The 21,126-nt window shown below is 49.5% G+C and overlaps 2 protein-coding genes across 2 annotated transcripts; one reads left to right on the top strand and one right to left on the bottom strand.

Annotated features, from left to right (window-relative positions):
• Positions 1 to 2,113: 2,113 nt before the first annotated feature.
• LOC125508171 (pentatricopeptide repeat-containing protein At4g13650-like) lies at positions 2,114 to 5,207 on the top strand. Its single transcript, XM_048672778.1, has one exon. It carries the CDS (start codon positions 2,362 to 2,364, stop codon positions 5,119 to 5,121), a length of 2,760 nt encoding a protein of 919 aa, XP_048528735.1. The 5' UTR covers positions 2,114 to 2,361; the 3' UTR covers positions 5,122 to 5,207.
• A 186-nt stretch (positions 5,208 to 5,393) lies between these two features.
• On the bottom strand, positions 5,394 to 14,492 carry LOC125508172. The gene is made up of 2 exons (XM_048672779.1): positions 12,688 to 14,492; positions 5,394 to 7,825 (listed from the first exon to the last, which is right to left on the bottom strand). Exons 1-2 carry the CDS (start codon positions 14,113 to 14,115, stop codon positions 7,352 to 7,354), a joined length of 1,902 nt encoding a protein of 633 aa, XP_048528736.1. The 5' UTR covers positions 14,116 to 14,492; the 3' UTR covers positions 5,394 to 7,351.
• Between the last annotated feature and the right edge of the window lie 6,634 nt (positions 14,493 to 21,126).

A 21,126-nucleotide genomic window follows, 5' to 3' on the forward strand; every position in this document is an offset into this window, starting at 1 on the left:
ATTCGAATAGCCGTGATCTTCGGTAACAGGACGACTTGGAGTTGTACCTTGACCTTATGACAACTAGAACCGGATACTTAATAAAACACACCCTTTCAAGTGCCAGATACAACCCAGTGATCGCGCTCTAACAGGGCGACAAGGAGAGGATCGCCGAGTAGGAATATGCTATGCGATGCTACTTGGTGAACTTCCCATCTACTCTCTTCTTCTGCTGCAAGATGGAGGTTACCAGAAGCGTAGTCTTTGATAGGACTAGCTATCCCCCTCTTATTCCAGCATTCTGCAGTTCAGTCCACATATGATACCCCTTTTCCATTTGGTACCAATGCATACATATGTAGTGTAGTTCCTTGCTTGCGAGTACTTTGGATGAGTACTCACGGTTGCCTTGCTCCCCCTTTTCCCCCTTCCTATACCCGATTGCTGCGACCAGACGATGGAGCCCAGGAGCTAGACGCCACCGTCGATGACGACTACTACTACTCGGGAGGTGCCTACTACTACGTGCAGCCCGCTGACGACGACCAGGAGTAGTTTAGGAGGATCCCAGGCAGGAGGCCTGCGCCTCTTTCGATCTATATCCCAGTTTGTGCTAGCCTTCTTAAGGCAAACTTGTTTAACTTATGTCTGTACTCATATATTGTTGCTTCCGCTGACTCGTCTATGATCGAGCTCTTGTATTCGAGCCCTCGAGGCCCTTGGCTTGTAATATGATGCTTGTATGACTTATTTTATTTATAGAGCTGTGTTGTGATATCTTCCCGTGAGTCCCTGATCTTGATCGTACATGTTTGCGTATATGATTAGTGTACGGTCAAATCGGGGGCGTCACACACTTAGTCCCAACAGATTTGATAGGCAGTAGCTAACAACTAGGGATGTCAATCGGGTCTCGTTTAATCTCGTTTTAACCCACTATGTGATCTAGCAGTTTAAAAAATTGTTTTTCTTTCTAGAAAAATTAACTACGGAGCTAGGTAAAACTAACTAAACGGGACTTGCGGACACCATTTATTTGCCATTTACATCCCTACTAACAACCCACTACAACTTATATAGGTTTCATGGGTATAAGTGGGATCCCACTTACAATACATGGTGTGCGTGCTCTATTAGCTGTCAGGTGTGCCTACTCTACTACCTCTCTTTATCAACTGAATCCATGGCGCTCAACAATGATGCGAAGCCTCGCACTTCCAATGCAGGCAACACCAATGGCTCTGGTGACGATCAAGATGCCGTATACAACAAGGACAAGGCGGCATTGGCGATGGATGCGGTAACGACGGAGGTGGACCCGAACGTCACCTCGTCGACGGTCATTCGAGAAGGGCTGGACCTGGTAGTGGTGATGGACGTGAGGGACAGCACGCGGGGCGACAAGATGCATAGCATGAAGAGGGCGATGCAATTCGTGATAGTGAAGTTCACCCCGGTCGACCCTTCTATGCTATTTCCTTTTTCCACTCCGCCACCAGGCACTGCCTGCTATGCTCCGTCACGAAGCTCGCCTAGGCCAACATCTAGTCCGGCTTGGACACCACTCTGGTCACGCTGCCGCCAAAGTTCGCACATCCAACATCTTCCTCATGTCCGATGGCCAGCAGAACACCGGCGATTCCAAGCAAGCCGATCCCGGCAAGGTCCTGCTCAGTGACATCGCCAGGAAGTCCCCCGGTGGGATGTCTAGCTCTGTGCGTGACGGCGACAATGGAGTGCGCCCTTCTCGTAACTCCTCGGTAGGCTCCTCACTCACGGTGGTGGCATAGAAAGTGCAGATGACGCTGATGTCCAAGATTGATGCCCCCCCCCTCCCCCCAACCAACCTAGATGCCATGATTGTGCTCGTCCTCTTGCCATGGGGGCTCGCGTGTGGCGTGGACATTTTTAATGTTTAGAAAGGTATAAATGGTAATAATGGGTCGGCTAAATGAGACAACCCAATTAAATTTTTGTGTTCAATGCGAACACGCTAAAGTAGTTTAAGTGGGATGGGCTGATTAGTCCCACTTAATCCCACTTCCATATGTGCAATCCGTCTTGCATATAAAAATGGAGAGAGTATGAGATTAAAAATATTAAATTTAGGAACTGTGGAGATGCTGTAAATAAAGCAGTATCGTGAGACGTCGCCTATCCTGGTAACTTTGCTCACCGGCACGAGATTAGCGCAGTCGCGCTTCAGCGAGCTCGTCCTGAAGCCGCACAGCAGCCATCGCTCCGGCGCAGGCCGCCGACCTGACCTCCTCCACCACCTCCAACCTCCCTGCCTCGCGCGTGCTCCCTCTCACTAACATATCACCAGCGAGCTACTTGGACAATGTCCTTCACCCCGTCGCGCCCAAGGTGTTCGGCTCAATGACGCGCCGGGCAGCGGCCTCGCTTAACAAGTCGCTCACTGGGTTCCTCGCGCACGAAGATCCGGAGAAGCTCCTGTCGCTCTTCGCAGCCAAGGTCAGGCAGTGCAGGGGCCTTGGCTCTGTTGATTTCGCGTGCGCCTTGCGCGAGTGCAGGGGCAGCGGCAAGCGCTGGCCGCTCGTTCCGGAGATCCACGCGAAGGCGATCACATGTGGGCTCGGGGGAGACCGGATCGCTGGCAACCTGCTGATTGATTTGTACGCGAAGAAAGGGCTTGTGCAGCGCGCGAGGCGTGTGTTTGAGCAGCTATCTTCCAGGGACAATGTTTCTTGGGTTGCAATGTTGTCAGGGTATGCACAGAATGGTCTTGGACAAGAAGCTGTTGGGCTATACCACCAGATGCATCGCTCCGGTGTTGTTCCCACGCCTTACGTTCTGTCTAGTGTACTCAGTGCTTGCACTAAAGCTGCGCTTTTTGAGCAAGGGCGGTTCGTTCATGTCCAAGTTTACAAGCAAGGGTTGTGCTCTGAAACTGTTGTGGGGAATGCGCTTATTGCACTGTACTTGCGGTTCGGATCTTTTAGCCTGGCGGAAAGAGTATTTTCTGAGATGCCGTACTGCGATAGAGTAACGTTCAATACACTGATCTCGCGACATGCTCAGTGTGGAAATGGTGAGAGTGCTTTGGAGATATTTGAGGAGATGCGCTTGTCAGGCTGGACGCCTGATTGTGTAACCATTGCTAGTCTCCTTGCAGCTTGTGCCTCTATTGGGGATCTGAATAAGGGCAAGCAGCTCCATTCTTATCTGCTAAAAGCAGGCATGTCTCCGGATTACATAATTGAAGGTTCGCTTCTTGATCTCTATGTGAAATGTGGTGATATTGTGGAAGCCCTCGAGATCTTCAAATCGGGTGATAGGACAAATGTAGTGCTATGGAATTTGATGCTTGTTGCATATGGGCAGATTAGTGATCTAGCAAAATCTTTTGACCTCTTTTATCAAATGGTAGCTGCAGGGGTACGCCCTAACCAATTCACATACCCATGCTTGTTAAGGACTTGCACTTACGCTGGAGAAATTAACCTTGGAGAGCAGATTCATTCACTAAGCATAAAGACTGGCTTTGAGTCCGATATGTATGTCAGTGGTGTACTGATAGATATGTATTCTAAATACGGGTGGCTTGATAAAGCTCGAAGAATTCTTGAAATACTTGAAGCAAAAGATGTGGTCTCCTGGACATCGATGATTGCTGGATACGTGCAACATGACTTTTGCAAAGAGGCCCTTGAAACATTCAAAGATATGCAGCTATTTGGAATTTGGCCTGATAACATAGGGCTAGCAAGTGCTATAAGTGCTTGTGCTGGAATTAAAGCGATCCGTCAGGGTCTGCAGATTCATTCTCGGGTTTATGTGTCTGGTTATTCAGCAGATGTCTCCATTTGGAATGCGCTGGTAAACCTTTATGCACGATGTGGAAGAAGCAAAGAAGCTCTCTCTTTATTTGAGGCAGTTGAACATAAAGACAAGATAACATGGAATGGACTGGTATCTGGTTTTGCACAGAGTGGTCTATATGAAGAGGCCCTTGAGGTATTTATTAAGATGTATCAAGCAGGTGTCAAGTATAACGTGTTCACCTTTGTATCCTCTATTAGTGCATCAGCTAACCTTGCAGATATAAAACAAGGAAAGCAAATACATGCTACAGTTACTAAAACAGGTTACACCTCTGAAACTGAAGTTGCCAATGCGTTGATTTCACTGTATGGGAAATGTGGCAGCATTGAAGATGCCAAGGTGCAGTTCTTTGAAATGTCTGAAAGGAACGACGTGTCATGGAATACTATTATTACAAGTTGCTCACAACATGGACGTGGCCTAGAGGCTTTGGATCTATTTGATCAAATGAAGCAAGAAGGTCTAAAACCAAATGATGTGACCTTCATAGGCGTTTTAGCTGCTTGCAGTCATGTGGGTCTGGTAGAGGAGGGTCTTGGTTACTTTGAATCCATGTCTAGTGAGCATGGAATCCATCCAAGGCCTGATCATTATGCTTGTGTTGTAGACATTCTTGGACGAGCTGGGCAACTTGACCGGGCAAGGAAATTTGTTGAGGAAATGCCTGTATCTGCTAATGCAATGGTTTGGAGAACCCTTCTCGGTGCTTGTAGAGTGCACAAAAACATCGAAATTGGGGAGCTTGCAGCCAAGTATCTACTGGAGTTAGAACCTCATGATTCAGCATCATATGTCCTCCTTTCAAATGCATATGCTGTTACTGGGAAATGGGCTTACAGGGATCACGTCAGAAAGATGATGAAAGACAGAGGAGTCAGAAAAGAGCCCGGCCGTAGCTGGATTGAAGTAAAGAACGTGGTTCATGCTTTCTTTGTTGGTGATCGGTTGCACCCATTGGCTCATCAGATTTACAAATATTTGGCTGACGTAGATGACAGGTTAGCCAAAATAGGGTACAGACAAGGGAACTATTTTCTTTTCCAAGAAAAAGAGAAAGAACAAAAGGACCCCACTGCTTTTGTCCATAGCGAGAAGTTAGCTGTGGCCTTTGGATTGATGAGTTTGCCTCCTTCTATGCCCCTTAGAGTCATTAAGAATCTCCGTGTCTGCAACGATTGCCACACTTGGATGAAGTTTACCTCTGAAGTCATGGGAAGAGAAATTGTATTGCGAGATGTGTACAGATTTCACCATTTTAACAATGGCAATTGTTCATGTGGAGGCTTCTGGTGAAATGTGTTGAAGTTAAGTTCTTGAAGTGCTCCTCCTGAAGTCCCCTATGTTTCCATTTGTGATCATCAAGGTGTTACTTCAATCTATTCATGTGTGGGATACACCTCTTTGTTGGCCTGTCATCCAGATATCTAAATTTGGAAGCCAGCACAATCAATACCACAAAACAGGTAACATAAATACATAATAATACATATAATTATGGATCAGGTATTCTTGTCTATAACATGCTTTTTATTTTCACCTTTGTGGCCATCATGCCGTTTCAGGGATCTATAACCTTTTTTTTAAAGGTCCACTTTTCAACCCTCAACTATTGCAGAAGTTCATATTTCAACCCTGAACTTTAAACTCCCCACTTGGTTTGTGCGTGAAGCAACAGTACAAGTCCCATCTCACCGTTGATTTCCCAGGGCAATATGGACTATCTACATTCTGTCAAAAACTGATGGGCCCTCTCCTTGCCCATATGCTACCAGCCGACGACGCTGCCTTCACGTTCTCGTCCTCCCCAAGTCCATCAATGTCCCCGTCGCTGCGCTCGTTTGTCCAGCTTGATCTAATTCATGACTTTATCCATGATGACGCCCCCTATTAGCTGCTGCGGTTGAAATGCAACATATATAACTGACGACAACCACGGCGCCGCCATCGCAGTAGCAGCTGTTTCCGTTGCGGGACTCGGCCCAACCACAAAGACTGCAGAGCACCTGCAGTATGTGGAAGCCAGCTGGAGATGTACATCCGATAGAAGGTGACCAACTGACGGAAAGGCTTCCAGCACAGCCCTATCTTGATAATCTTCGTAGCTGAGAAAATTCTTTCAACTGATACCCGCAGGTTTCTCCCGCCCCATCACGCTGTCGCCACCGCATCGACTCCGCTCGGACGCCCGACCATGACGAGCTTCATATCTTTCTCCTCGTGTTTGCCATCGGCAGCCGAATGAGCTATTCCGACGAGCCTCCCCACCGCACTATACGCCAGACCAGTTTGTTCCCCGCCGCATCGATGAGTCTGACTGGCCCAAAGCCTCAAACACTCGCCGAATTGGACCTCAGGCCTCCTTGCTGGGCTGCCAGCCCGTCTGGCCGGATACTCCTGCCTCCACCGGAAAAGCTGGCAACTGGCATCGATGTGGAGAAGTTGGCATCTACTCCCTCCGTTCCTAAATATTTGTCTTTCTAGACATTTCAAATGACTACTACATATGGATGTATGTAGACATATTTTAGAGTGTAAATTCACTCATTTTGCTCCGTATGTAGTCACTTGTTGAAATGCCTAGAAAGACAAGTATTTAGGAACGGAGGGAGTAGGAGTTGAGGAAGTCAGGTGAGTTCCCAATGGGGCCTTTGTTCTTAGCTCGCCATTTGAAGAAGTCTTGAGTTAGCTAATTTTCCATTTGACCACGAAGTCAATTTTCTGTGTGAGTTGTGCATATCTTGTTTAAAATATGAATATCATGGATGAATCCATGAGCTCATGGATGAATAGGAGTGGCAGATGCAGCTTAAATCTGGAATTAGCAATTTTGAACAAAATTCTGAAAGAATTTCAAGGTCACACACAAGAAGATTGTGTAAACCAAGAACACATATTAAGAATGGCGTGCTGATAGAATGGCCAGTAAGGCGAATGTTCATACAAAAACATTTGTAAACTGTATGAGTTCCTTACTCAAGAAATCTCCAGTAACATGACAAGTGAAGACAACTTTTGAGCCGAGTACCTCCTAGAAGATGAACCATAGCCTATACACTTGACCTTCTAGCTGCTACCACAGATTTCTTCAGGAAAGTACTCTCCATCGAAGCCACATTTTCACTTTGCAACTTCAGCTACGACACATGCACATTTATAGAAAACAAATTGCGAATATGATTCTGCCCACAACAGGCAGGGAATGATACATATAATCTCTCCCTTTTTTGAGGATCAACTAATCCACAATAGGTACTACGAACAACACAAGTAGCTGGTAGCTAGCAGTGTGTAAATGTTTAAATGTGCATAGTACTACTCGATGAGCTGACTTCCATTGACACGGAAGGTGCTGGTATAATTCCCGATTGATGTTCCATCTTATTTTTGTCCAGAAGTTCTCGTGCTTTACTCACTAGGGAAGCGAGAGTGCCAAATTCCTTCATTGCAAGACGATCAGCACTAGCAAAAATCATGAAACCCTCAAGTGCTGACATATTATCTGAAGCATTAGACAGAGATAGTATCAAGCTGTCAAACCTGTCCTGTCCAGATTTTTTTTGACGTACCAGCCTCCATGCTGCATCATTGATATTACCATCTTGCTGATAATCTTCATTATCATCAGGCAATTGGCTGTGGGCTCACGGTTTATTTCAACCATCTCCCTGAGCTTCCCAACAAAGCTAAATGCGGCATCTTCTGAGACAATTGCCTTAACCGGCGGAGTTAAATCATGACCTTTGTCACTGATCAATCTATCAAATATTGCCGCACAAAGAGATAATAAAGCTGCGTGCAATTTCCTGTCCACAGATTCCTCATCCTTTTCCTGAAGAGAGGAAATGATTTCGTCCGGACCATTGTCTTGTGATGAAACACAACTGTCATGGCCATCTTCTAAGTCAGCTCCTGGTGGCTGATACTTGTCTTTATCTGTTTCATTTCTTGCTTGTACTTCCTTCCTTGTTGATCCATGAGGAAGTATTTGAATGAGAACCTGCAATGGCAAGAGCATGTTTAATTTGACCAGGGTACTGTTAGGAATAGCAACTTATCATTATCAGGAGGCAAAACGCCATCATATATACATGTACAGGGGAGGCCAAAGGCCAGAATGCAAAAGGCCAAAAGCCAACATAAATATAACTCTAACACCCCCCCGCAAACTCATGGTGGATCCACAACACTGAGTTTGGAGAGATAAAATCCATGTTGCGCTCTAGTCTGGGCCTTCGTGAAGAAGTCCGCCAGCTGTAACTTGGAAGGCACATACTGAAGAGCGATAACATGGTCCTGCACACCAGCGCGCACAAAGAAAGCATCAACACCAATATGCTTGGTAAGCTCATGCTTCACTGGGTCCCGCGCAATACTGATAGCACCTGTACTGTCTGACAAGAGTGTAGTAGGTGCAGTAACAGTAACACCAAAGTCCTCGAGTAACCAGCGTAACCAAGTCACCTCTGCTGTGAGAAGAGCCATAGCTCGCAACTCAGCCTCTGCACTCGAACGGGAAACTGCAGTCTGTTTCTTCGTCTTCCAGGCAATGAGAGAACCACCAAGAAAGACACAGTAAGCAGAAAGTGAACGGTGATCCGAAGGATCACTAGCCCAGGTAGCATCTGAATAGGCCTGGAGCTGTAACGAGCTGGAACGAGGAAAGAAGAGACGGTGAGAGATCGTGCCACGAAGATATCGTAGAACACGAAGAAGGTGACTATAGTGAACCGAAGTGGGAGAAGAAACAAACTGACTCAGGATATGGACAGGATAGGAGATATCCGGACGAGTGACAGCGAGATAGACAAGACTCCCAACAAGATGACGATAACGAGTCGGATCGGACAAGGGCTCACCATCAGTAGCATGAAGGTGAACATTAAGCTCCATAGGAGTCTCAACAGTGCGCTCATCACTAAGAGCCGCACGAGCAAGAAGATCCTGGATATACTTTTCTTGGGAAATAAAAAAGCCATCAGAGGTGGAGGAAATCTCAATCCCAAGAAAGTAACAAAGTGGACCAAGATCAGACATAGAAAATTGCTCACTGAGACGGGCCTTGACAAAGGTAATGTACTCAAGATCATCGCCGGTGATGATCATGTCATCAACATATAGAAGAAGAAGAGTGCGACCATGAGCAGAAAGGTGAACAAACAGTGCTGGATCATGGACACTGGGTGAAAAACCAGCTGCAGTGACAACCGAGGCAAAACGCTCAAACCAGGCACGCGGGGCTTGCTTAAGGCCATAGAGAGAGCGACGAAGACGACAGACCATGCCATCAGGAACTGAATACCCAGGTGGTGGCTGCATATAAACTTCCTCACGCAACTCACCATTAAGAAAAGCATTCTTAACGTCAAGCTGAGACACGGACCAGTGGCGAACAGAGGCCACGGCGAGAAGTGTGCGAACAGTGGTCATATGGGCCACAGGAGCAAAGGTCTCATCGTAATCACGACCATGCTCCTGCTGAAAGCCACGAGCCACAAGACGAGCTTTATAACGCTCAAGAGAACCATCAGAGCGAGTCTTAATCTTATAGACCCACTTACAAGTGATGGGGCGAACACGAGGAGGAAGAGAAACTAGATCCCATGTGCCGGTGCGTTCAAGAGCAGCAATCTCCTCTGCCATGGCAAACTGCCATTCAGGATGAACAATAGCATCTCGATAAGAAGCCGGCTCTACAACGGTCGAAAGACCATAGCGAGAAGGAGAATATCGATCAGGAGGTGGACAAGGCCGAGAACGAAGACCATAAGTCGGCTGAGAGGAGGAAGACGACACATCAGAAGTAGAGGGCACATCAGTAGACTCATCCATAACACGTTGACGACGAGTATAATGGAAAGGAAAGGATGGGAGAGGTGGAATCACTGGAGGTGGAGACGGGGAATGTATCGGTGATGAAGGTGGAGAAGAGGAAGGTATCGGTGATGAAGGTGGTGATTCATGCGATGAGGGAGGAGAAGAAACCATAGGAGAGGACGGTGTCGAATCTGCAATAGTGGGATGAGGAGTAGGAATACTGGAAACAAAGGGAGGTGTATCCGGAAAGGTAAGAAAAGAGATGTCCTCCGTGGAAAAGGCCGAGGAGGATGGCCAAGGGTAGTAGGGACGAGACTCATCAAAGGTGACATCCCGGGAAATACGCATCCGGCGACTGGCAGGATCCCAACACCGATAGCCCTTATGCTCATCACTGTATCCGAGAAAGACACACTCAACAGATTGAGCGGTCAGTTTGGTGCGTTCACGAGGGGCAAGCAAAACATAGCAAACACAACCAAACAAGCGAAGCGCCGAATAATCAGGAGAACGACCAGAAAGACGCTCAAGAGGAATACCACCCTGTAGAGCAGCAGATGGCTGAATGTTGATGAGATAGGTGGAAGTGGTAACAGCCTCAGCCCAGAAGTGAGGCGGAAGAGAGGCAGCGATCATCATCGCACGTGCCGTCTCAAGAAGGTGACGATGCTTGCGCTCAGCCACACCATTCTGAGCATGAGCACCAGGACAAGAGAACTGAGCAAGAGTACCCTGCTCAGCAAGGAATCCTCGCAAAGCATGGGAGATATACTCACCAGCTGAATCTGCACGGAAAACGCGAATAGGAGTAGAAAACTGGGTATGAACCATGGCAGCAAATTTTTTGTATATAGATAAGACCTCACTACGGGAAGACATGAAATAGATCCATGTGTACCGAGAAAAATCATCTATAAAGATAATATAGTAACGATGACCCCCTTTAGAAGTGAAGGGAGCCGGACCCCAAACATCAGAGTGAACAAGATCAAAAGGGCGCTCGGACACTGACTCACTATGAGGATAAGGTAGCTGAATCTGCTTGCCAAGCCTACAACCTAGACAATCCAACGAAGCATTACCGGAGACAGACCCCAGAACACCGCGATGAACCAAAGAGGAGAGACGAGAACCACATAAATGGCCAAGACGATGATGCCACTGTTGAAAAGAGCTGGTAGATGCAGTAACAGGGGCTGTGAGACTAGCGGCGGTGGCAGCGGAGGGAAGACGAAGCCAGTCAAGCTCCCAGAGACCATCAGAGCGTCGAGGGCCAGCACCAAGCAGAGCGCCCGTGTGACGATCCTGAACAGAACACGAATCAAAGTCGAGAATGACCCTACAACTAGAATCTACAATCTGACCACCAGATATGAGCTGCATGGTAAGTCGAGGAACATGAGCTACAGAGGGAACATGAAATGAAGAAGTGCTAAGAGTGCCTCGACTTGCTACAGGGAGGGGAGTGCCATCAGCCGTAAGAACGCGAACAGGAGACTCGACAGGTCGAACAGAGGTCAAAGTGGAAGAATCATACGTCATATGAAAAGACGCTCCAGTATCAAGAATCCATGGGGATGTACCTGAATGGGTAGAAGGTGGTTTCTCATTGCCAGAAGAGTCAGTCACAGAATCTGCAGAAACTGTTGGTGAAGAATCCCAAGCATCAAGCAGGCAACGTAGTTGTGCAATCTCACGTGCAGACAGCGACAGGGCAGAGGTTGAGGTAGAAACACTTGTCGACGATGAGCAGTCGCCACCCCCCATGAAAGCCGCATGTAAAGTCGACCGAGAGTAGCGAGTCGACCCAGAGCCGCATGTGGAAACCACCGGGGGAGTCGACACAGAGCGATCACCGCCGCGCACGAAAGCCGCGGGAGGAGTCGACGTGGGGCGACAATCACCAGGTGCGGAAGTCATGGAAAGAGTCGATGAAGAACGACCATCACCATGCAGAGAAGCGGCCAGAGGAGGCGGTGCAGCTGCCGAAGGAGCCGATGTAGAGCGGCCAGCAGCACAAGTGGATGTCGCAAAAGGTGCTGATGTAGAGCGACAAACACCACCTCCAAGCGGGCAAGCACCAAGCACCGAGGAAAAGCGCATGTGCGAGATGGGATCAATATAAGGAACACCGTCAATAAACACCGGGCAGCGAGGGGGAGGCGTACCCGACGAAAGCATTGTATCTCTCTTTTTCTTTTTTTTCTTTTTTTTTCACAACGACAGAACTTCAGGGCGTCAAGCCAGGGAGCCGAACGAAGCCCACCAGCAGCCCAAAGCAGAACGGAAGCAGGGAGCACGCACACAGGCAGGTGGATCGATTCACGACCCTGCAGTCAACGCACACGAGTGTGAGATGGGTAACCGGCTCGGGAGAGCAGCAGGCGGCAATGGCGGCTGGCGCTCGACCAGATCGCGCGCGGGGCAAGAAGAAGGATGGACGGCGTCGGCCAGGCCGGGCGGGCGGCGGCGCCGCACCAGGAGGGCGGGCGGCGGCGACGGCGCACCAGACGGGCGGGCCGCGGTGGCGGCACACCAAACGAAAGAGCGGGCGGCGAGATCAGAGACGAAGTGGAGCAAGCCGGCTGCTGGAGCAGTTGTTTCGATCCGGATCAGCCAGAGCGGCCCGATCGTGAGGAGCCTAGTCCTTTGGATATGCAATAGTTGGAGACGGAGTGGATCAAGCCTTGCAGATCGAGCGCCAGCCAAGTCCCGATCGGCAGCGGACTAAAAGCAGCCTGAACAACGGGGAGAAGGCAGCAGCGCTGGCCGGAAAAACAGCGGCGCGGCGTGGGATTAGATGGTAGCACGAGTTGCGCGTGCGAGAAAAAAGAACCTAAGCTCTAATACCATGTTAGGAATAGCAACTTATCATTATCAGGAGGCAAAACGCCATCATATATACATGTACAGGGGAGGCCAAAGGCCAGAATGCAAAAGGCCAAAAGCCAACATAAATATAACTCTAACAGGTACAAAGCTATTTAGATGAGAAGAAACGGTAATAATTCAAGTGAGAGAACAAGAAAACAAAATAAAGTTCACCTTTGGCGTGACATCTTTCATGGCTTTCATGAGTTCCTTGAAACAATCTTCATTCTCTTTGTAATGCATACAAAGATGTTTCAGGGTTTCAGCTGCAGTTATTCTGTATGTGTTGTGGTCAGCCTTAAAGAGCATCCTACTTAGATCATCGACAACACCACCATTTTCCTTCAAGAAGATGGTAGCATATTTTTCGCTTAGCATCGCCAGTGCTTCCCCTGCCAATTTTCTGATGGAGCTATCTTGGGTTTCAGAATCAGAAGTGAAGATGCGAGCCATTGTCTCGATGAATTTTCCTCGGCTTTTGGTGCCCACTCCTGGAGCTGCATCCATGGGTAGTTTTGTGAGAATTTTGATGACTAGTATGTATAACTTGTGTTTACGACAGATTTTACAGTGCAGAATCCGCTCCATGCTACTGATCACTTCCGTGTTTCCGTGGATTTGGTTACGGAGATTCTCGCCGGTGCTTCCGGGAGAAGTCACGATGCGGCACATGACTTGCAGTGATGCTGCAGCTACACCAAACCATTCGTCATGATCAATGAGGTGGAGCATATCAGAGCTTATGGGGGCCATGACCTTGAAGAGAAGGCTCTGGTCTTCGCATATGAGACAGCAGTTATGTTTGTCAGCAGCGAGGCTGTCAAGGATAACAAGGCCTTGCTTCATGAGCGACTTGAATTCACCGGAAGGGGCACTGTCATCGTCAGGCTGTCGCTGAGAGGTTTCGAGCAGTGAAGATATACACAGTATGCCTTGTGGAAACCGCTTCAAATGGATCTCTCCAGCAAGCTTCACCGCTATCCTGGCAGCGAGCTCCATGATCTCCTTGTCTTGTCGGCTTCTTGAATCGAGCGCCTGCAGCAGTTTCTCAACTATCTGGCTGCAGGATGCCGACCCAATGAGCTGTGCAATCATCGAGTGCTGCTCCTTGAGAGCTGACTGTGCCAAGAGTGCGTCCAAAATCCTTACCCCGGAGAGGTAGCTGCCAGATGATTCAGACTTCATCAAATCCACAGCGTACGTGACCAGGTTCCTTTCCTTTACAAATGATGGGTCCTTGGCGCACCCATTTCTGGTCTGACACAGGTACTCCTTCACCGATTTCCGAACGGATCCTTCTTTGTCCAGCTTGTATTCTTCGACCACTTTACTGACTAGCCCATCTCCTGCAGAATATGAGAAGAACCTGTAGCAGAAGAGCACACCCTGGAACAGAGCCAGTGAGTAAAAGACATTCAGAGCAGGCTGCAGGTTTGCACGTCCATCCACCTCGCCGTAATCGCGCCGTATCAGGCGCCACAGAGATATCCCGCCGGTGATCACCAACCCACACAAGTAAAGCGCTGCTAAAGGGCACAGTATAACTGCGAACACCAGCTGCTGAATGAACAATATGGTAATCGCTACCAATAGGCGTGCCATGGAGGGATCCTTGTTATCGGCATTTCTCCTTTTCCTGATGTGCCATCGCCTGTCGATCACCGTGGCATATATAACACGCAGGAAGCCGAAGTACGATCTCCTGATATACTTTAACTTCTTGTTCAGAGATACATCGAAGACCCTGCAGGTCAGAGTTCCCAGTTAGACCACGTGTTATGGCGCTGCTAGAAGGAGGGGGCGAGAGGGCTGGCCGGGGACCTTTTGCCCACGGCCAGGCAAGATGGAAGGGATTTTCTTCTTAATTCTTGCTTGATTAGATTGATACATCTTCTTTCTTTATATAGAGAGGTTTACTTGACCCCTAAGCAAGGCTTACTTGACCCCTAAGCAAGCGACCCTTATCTCTAATTAACCTTAAGACTAACGGGCTATACTGCCAGCCCAGGTCCATTACGTACTCTAACGCTACACCCCACCTGGATATGCAGCTTGTCCTCGAGCTGCAGCCTAACCAACTTATAACCATGACTCGACGCAACACAAACCTAACACTTAAAAACAAGCCTTTTACATCTCGGCTTGTTTTATTACTCTCAACCTGAAATGGACTAAGACGCTTTATTTTGGACCCCTTAACAAAAAGTGGACACCATCCGCACGTCGGACGTGCACGTGTACAGCCACCTGGATCCCATGGACACCACCTAGACAAAAGGAGTGCATGTGTATGGCCACCTGGAAGTGGCCGCAAGAGCGACCAGCAGAGGCGCCCTCGCGGCGGCCGGCGGAATGCAGTGGTGCTACGCGGTGCGCTCCTGTCGGTGACACCCTGCCTTCTCCCCGCCGGGCGGCTGTTGGTCTGCACCGCACAGAGAAGAGTGGAGGGCTTGCGATGGAGAATGATGAGGAGGGGTGCGCCCCCCAACCGCCGATGTCACAGACTTTGATGTCGCTGCCCGCGGGGAAAACAGAATGCCCAAGATCCCCGACGTAGCGGACGAGATCGAGGTCCTTTGCGCAGCGAAGGGCAGCTGGGAGGAGCGGCAGCTGCAGACCATGGATCTCCCGCACACGCCGACGTGCTAGGAGGCCGCGCGCAGCAGCCTGCAGCCTCACTGCCGCCGACACGTGGCGGGTAGTGATCCAAGCCAGAAGCGGTGACGGCGACGGCGGGAACTTGATCTGCTGGATGGGGACGCCCTGGGGAAGCGGTAATGGCTACGGCGGAAACTTGATCTGGTGGATCGGGACTCCCGCTGACGCGGTCGATGCGGGGCCGGAGCCGACCGGCGGTGGCTGCTGCAGCGGAGCACCGGGCGTGGCGGAGGCCGCCAGGAGCGGCGGCTGCCACGGTAGCCAGGGCGGGGCGGTGGTGGCGGTGGATGGCAGCTGCAGTGGCCCGACGAACGCGGCGGTGACGCCCTGGGGCAGCGACAGCGGCTGCTGTGGCGGAGCGCCGGACGCGGCGGCTGCCACTGCAGCCAGGGCGCGGCGATGGATGGCAGCTACAGCGGCCCAGCGAGCGCGGCGGAGGCCGCCTGGTGCAGCGGCTGCCACGGCAGCCACGGCGGCGCAGCCGGGTGCGGCCCGTAGGACCCGGCCAAGAACAGGCGGATCTCCTGGACCGCCTGGGTTAGGTCCCGCAGCGCCCCGGACACCTCCTCCGGGGTGAGGACGGTGGGGGCGGGCGCAACGGAGGATCCCGGCAGCGGAAGAGACGGGTTGGGCCGCGGTGAAGACATGATCGAACCGAAGCTAACTGATACCAAATTGTTATGGTGTTGCTAGGAGGGTGCGAGAGGGCCGGCCGGGGACCTTTTGCCCACGGCCGGGCAAGATGGAAGGGATTTCCTTCTTAATTCTTACTTGATTAGATTGATACATCTCTTCTCTTTATATAGAGAGGTTTACTTGACTCCTAAGTAAGGCTTACTTGACCCCTAAGTAAGCGATCCTTATCTCTAATTTTTTTTTTGAGAATGACGAGCCCCAAAGCTATACAGTAGAGTGATTACAATCAAACAACCTGTCACATCCCTAGCTTCTGGTTTTGCACTAGGCTAGCTTGTGTGTGTGCATCATGTTTAAATTTTATTTAAAAGTTAAATTGGGGGTGATAAAGCCCTAGCACTTTGAAATCCAAATAGGTCCAGCTTAAATAAATTTCATTCAAGAACCCAAAATGCTCTTATTTGATGTTTGTTATTTTTGACAATGGTTTTGATCCATACCAAAAATAATGAGCATTTTTAAGGAACAAGTTGGGCATTGAATTTAAGTCATAAAATATTTGAATTGGGGCATTTAATTGCTATTAATATTATTAAATGCTCCAACAATTCTGGAAATAGCTAAGGGCCTCTGAGTTAATTCAGTTATTGCCCATAATTAATTTCAGGATCTATAGAAATGATTTGATGTTTTTACCAAATCAAAAACAAATTGCAAAAATAGAAAACAGAAACCAAAATAGGAAGAAAACAGAGAAGGAGAAAACCTACCTGGCCTTACCTGTAGTCGGCCCAGCTGCACTGGCCAGCCCACCAGGGGCAGAGCCGTCTTCAACCTCTGCCTACTGGCAGAGGCATGTCCGCGCGCGCCGTAGCTCGCCACCTCCTGCTTGCGGCTGTCCGCCTGGACCTGGCTACGAACGACACACGACCCCCTCGACCCCCCTCACTTTCCCCGTGCCTCTCTTCCTCCTCCGTCTCTCTCCCACGCTCCTCCCCGGACACGCCAGAGACCACCGACGAGCACCACCGCGGCCACCGCCGTTCCCTTGCCCCGTGGCTGTGACCTCTAGCTCCGCCTCGATGCTGTGAAGCTCCAAGCCGACGAACGCGCCGCGGATGCCCTGCAGCGTCGTCACCACCGCCATCTTCCTCGTCTGCTCCGACGAACGCCGTTGCTCGATTCGCCTCGCCCAGAGCGTCCCCGAGCCCGCCGAGCTTGTCTACATGACCGCTGTGAGCTCGCCGTCTTTTCCCCCTCGTTATCTTCGTTGTTGCGACCTTAGCGTCCGTAACCACCGTGGCCGAGCTTCCCCTGCCGCCGGCCATGTCACCGTCGTCGTTGCAACCACTACAGCTCGAGCCTGAGAGCGTCACCGTGCTCAGCATGTCGTGTCTGCAGGAGCACGAAGCACCCCACGCTCGCCTCCGGCCAACACACAACGCGCATTCGCTTGACCGACACCACGGCCCGCCGCAAACTTCGTCGCTCTGGCGTTCGATCGCCGCACGCGACCACCCGTGCGGCTAGCTAGATGCGGGCGTGCTCGGGCTACGTTCTGGTGCCCTCGCGTCTATACCCGTGCTCGGCCTATTGCCAGCCCCGGCTCCGCCGTAGATTTGGTCGCCGCCGGTGGGACTCCGGCGAGCCGACGTGGCCGCGTGATTAGCACGCTAATCACCGCCAGCTAACCCTCCCCAGAGCCACTGACTACTGGGCCCCACGGCCTAATTAACACTGCTTAGCTCCTGTTTAGACTAAACTAACCCCACGGGCCCACAGGTCAGTTTGACCTGGCCACGTCACCGTTGACCAGGCCCCACCTGTCATTGACACTGAACAGCATTGTGTCACTGACCAGTGGACCCCACTGGTCAGGTTTGACCTGACCGCGCTGTTGACTGCTGATGCAAGTGACGCAGGGATGAGGCAATAAATCATTTCTAGATTTAAATAATGAAAATTCAGAAAATTCAGTAAAACTTCTAAAAATCATAGAAAATCAACCGTAACTCCATAATGAAATAAATTATATATGAAAAACAAAAAATCTAACTCTACTCCACTGTACTAAATTATGCCACTGTTGTGAACCAATAAGTTGCTGGATAAGACAATTGAAATTACATGGCAACTTGAAATCGTTAACAGGACGTTTTGTTGAACATGGGTCAAACCCAACCGTTCCATTAAACAACCCGTTGCTACCTAATTAGCTCAACTCACACATATTGCCTAGGTCATGAATCATTCACATATTTGCCATGCATCGAACGTGTAATTCTTCTGTGTTTGCCGGGATGTCCCCCCTGATACGGCGTGGTCGACGATGATCGATGAACCGATGAAGTACTAATATCTTTCGGAATGCCCCACGCGCACAGCACAACCTGCTTCATCCGACTCACACCACTCTCCCTTCAGGCTCACTGCCCGTTTTCAGCTGCGCATTGGACAACAACGATTCAACGCTGTTATATGCGTGATAGTGAACCCTTTCTTGCTCACACGCAGTAAACCTACCACCCACTCGCCACAAACCTACGCACCTGAGTAGGAGTTGTTCTGAGCCCTGATTTGCCTACTCATTCATGTCTTGTTGTCATGCCTGCTACTGCTTAGAGTTGAGTCAGGTCTGATTCATCGGGAATGAATTGGAATGGATGAACATGTCCTACTGTGTGTGAGCTAAGTGTGTGAACACGATTTGGTAAAGGTAGCGGTGAGAGGCCATGTAGGAGTACATGGTGGGTTGTCTCATTAGCCGTCCTCAGGAACTGAGTTCTGTGTTTGTGATCCATGAACAGTTACTACCACACATTGGGCTCCGGGCGCTCCAAGCTCTCTCGACTTATTAATCAACTTGACTCTGTCCAGGAGTTGCAACTAGTTTCTGGTGTTTGTAGGTAGTGTTAGTAGTCTACCAAGTGGCACCCGGTACAGGTGGGCTTGGGACAGACTAGGCACCAGTGGCACGGTGTACCAAGTGGCACCCGTGGTGGGCTTGGGAACCCTGACACATCGTTTGGGGCCGTGAGCGACACCCCGGCCGGATCTCCTTGCGGATGGAACCCGAATAGGCGATAAACCTGGACTAGAGACTTGTTGGTTAGTCAGGTCGTGGCCGACTCCCTCGCCGGCTTCCGCTTGAAGGTTGCCGAGGTACATGACGTGTACAGGGCGATAAGTGGCGAGAGCGTGTGTGAAGAAGTACACCCCTGCAGGGTTATCATTATCTATTCGAATAGCCGGATTCCTCGAATATGGAAACTTGGACCCCTTGCATAGTTCATAGACAAGTGAAAGTGGATACTCTAAAATGCGCAAGATAAGCGTGAGTGCTATGGATGGCGTTCTCGTAGGGAGACGGGAGCGGATCCATAGTGGTGTATTGGTATGGTGAATTTGTGGACTCGTGTGCGCCACCTCAAAAGAGTTACTTGCAGTCGTAGTTCAGGATAGCCACCGAGTCAAAGCTGGCTTGCTGCAGTCAAACTCCACCACCTCTTTGTTGATACCAATGCATATGTAGTTAGTTCTGATGTAAGTCTTGCTGGGTACAATTGTACTCACGTTTGCTTAATTTATGTTTTACAGAGAGACTTCAGTCTCGCTAGTAGTTCCGCGTGGACTTCGACGTTTAGCTTGTTACCTCAGCTACGATCCTGTATCCTTGGGAGGGTCTTGTAGATAGTCAGGCTTCTCAGCCTTTTTCATTTGTAGATGTCTGTACTCAGACATGTTAAGCTTCCGCATGTGCTTGTTGCTTGTATGCTCTGTATGTTGGGCCATGAGACCCATGCTTGTAATATCTCGCTCCTCGGAGCCTAATAAATACTTGAGTCATAGAGTTATGTTGTGATGCCATGTTGTATTTACACATATCGAGCATATTGTGTGTATGACTGAAATGTTTGGTATGAGTGGGATCCGACAACCTAGTTGTTTATCCTTGGTAGCCTCTCTTATGGGGAAATGTAGTCTTGTGCTCCCATGAGCCATAGTAGTATGCTACAGCCCGGTTCACCGGAGTCCTGCTAGCCCAGCACTACTGCTCCGGAGCACTTGACTGGCCGGCATGTGATTCACTTCGTTCCTGTGTCTGTCCCTTCGGGGAAATGTCACGCGGTGACATCCGGAGTCCTGCCTAGCCTGCTACAGCCCGATTCACCGGAGTCCTGTTAGCCCAGTGCTACAGCCCGGATTCACACGCTGCTGACCGACATGCTCGATATTGATTCATGTATGCCTGTCCCCGTAAGTTAGTGCCACTTTGGGTTCACGACTAGTCATGTCGGCCCGGGTTCTCTGTCATATGGATGCTAGCGACACTATCATATACGTGAGCCAAAAAGGTGCAAACGGTCCCGGGCCATGGTAAGGCGACACCCGTGAGAATACCGTGCGTGAGGCCGCAAAGTGATATGAGGTGTTACCGGCTAGATCGATGTGACTTGGAATCGGGGTCCTGACAGCCTTGGTATCAGAGCCTGACTGCCTGTAGGATTACCAAGCCAAGCTGGTCGAAGTCGTGTCTAGAAATGCTTTAGTTATATAAGGGAATTGATTGTGGATGGGAATGTAAGGCTCTTTTTACTCCTTTACCTCATGGCCTTCTGATCTGAGTCAACCTCTTCTCTTCTACGGGGATTAAGAGCTAGGCTTCTCTTCTATCTCTCAGGATGACGTGTTACTAAACCGTAGTTGCCTAGGATTGTTGAGTTCAAGCCTCAGTTCAGTTCCTACTACTTCCATATGTTCATAGCTAGCCTCAGAACCTTGATATTGTGATGTTGAGTGGTTATGCCACCATTTTGCAGGATGTCTCAAATCTTTTCGAGCATTTACAGCCGTTATGCTGTCCGAGTCATCCCAGGTTTTTAAAATAGTCTGATGCATTTGCAAATCCCTTCTTTCCGTTCCCGATGTTTCTTTGGGCCAGTTTAACCACACTAATTGCTGAGTTGAGGTATTCTATTGCCTCGACATATATGTTGGAATTATTATTATGACCCTAGGTGTCCTAGGGGATAATCTAGTAACCTAGCCATGTTTTGTATTTCTAGTGTGATGATTCTGGCTATTGTTCTCGAAAGCATCCCGTGATGCCATTTAGTAGTAGGTATTCTACTCTTGGGTTCCTGACCCAAGATTCACTCCACTTACCTTCCGTTGATAGTGTTTGCTAGTTCCTTTAGAATATTAGTAACCTTTGCGATAGTCCTCGAAGTCCGTGGTATTTTCTTCTTCCAAGTACCATGGACTTCTTATGGCAGAAGTTCTTTTGAACCAAAAGATCACAATAAGAGTGCTCTTGAT

Source organism: Triticum urartu, chromosome 5 (assembly GCF_003073215.2).
Source record: "Triticum urartu cultivar G1812 chromosome 5, Tu2.1, whole genome shotgun sequence".
NCBI classification, from domain to species: Eukaryota; Viridiplantae; Streptophyta; class Magnoliopsida; order Poales; family Poaceae; genus Triticum; species Triticum urartu.

What these genes read in the sequence shown, in the direction of transcription:
- LOC125508171 (XM_048672778.1), top strand. Translation starts at nt 2,362, where the DNA reads ATGACGCGCCGGGCAGCGGCCTCGCTTAACAAGTCGCTCACTGGGTTC.
- LOC125508172 (XM_048672779.1), bottom strand. Translation starts at nt 14,115, where the DNA reads ATGGCACGCCTATTGGTAGCGATTACCATATTGTTCATTCAGCAGCTG. An exon ending in TGAAAGATGTCACGCCAAAG is followed by an intron (nt 7,826 to 12,687) that starts GTGAACTTTATT and finishes TTGCCATTGCAG; the next exon opens with GTTCTCATTCAAATACTTCC.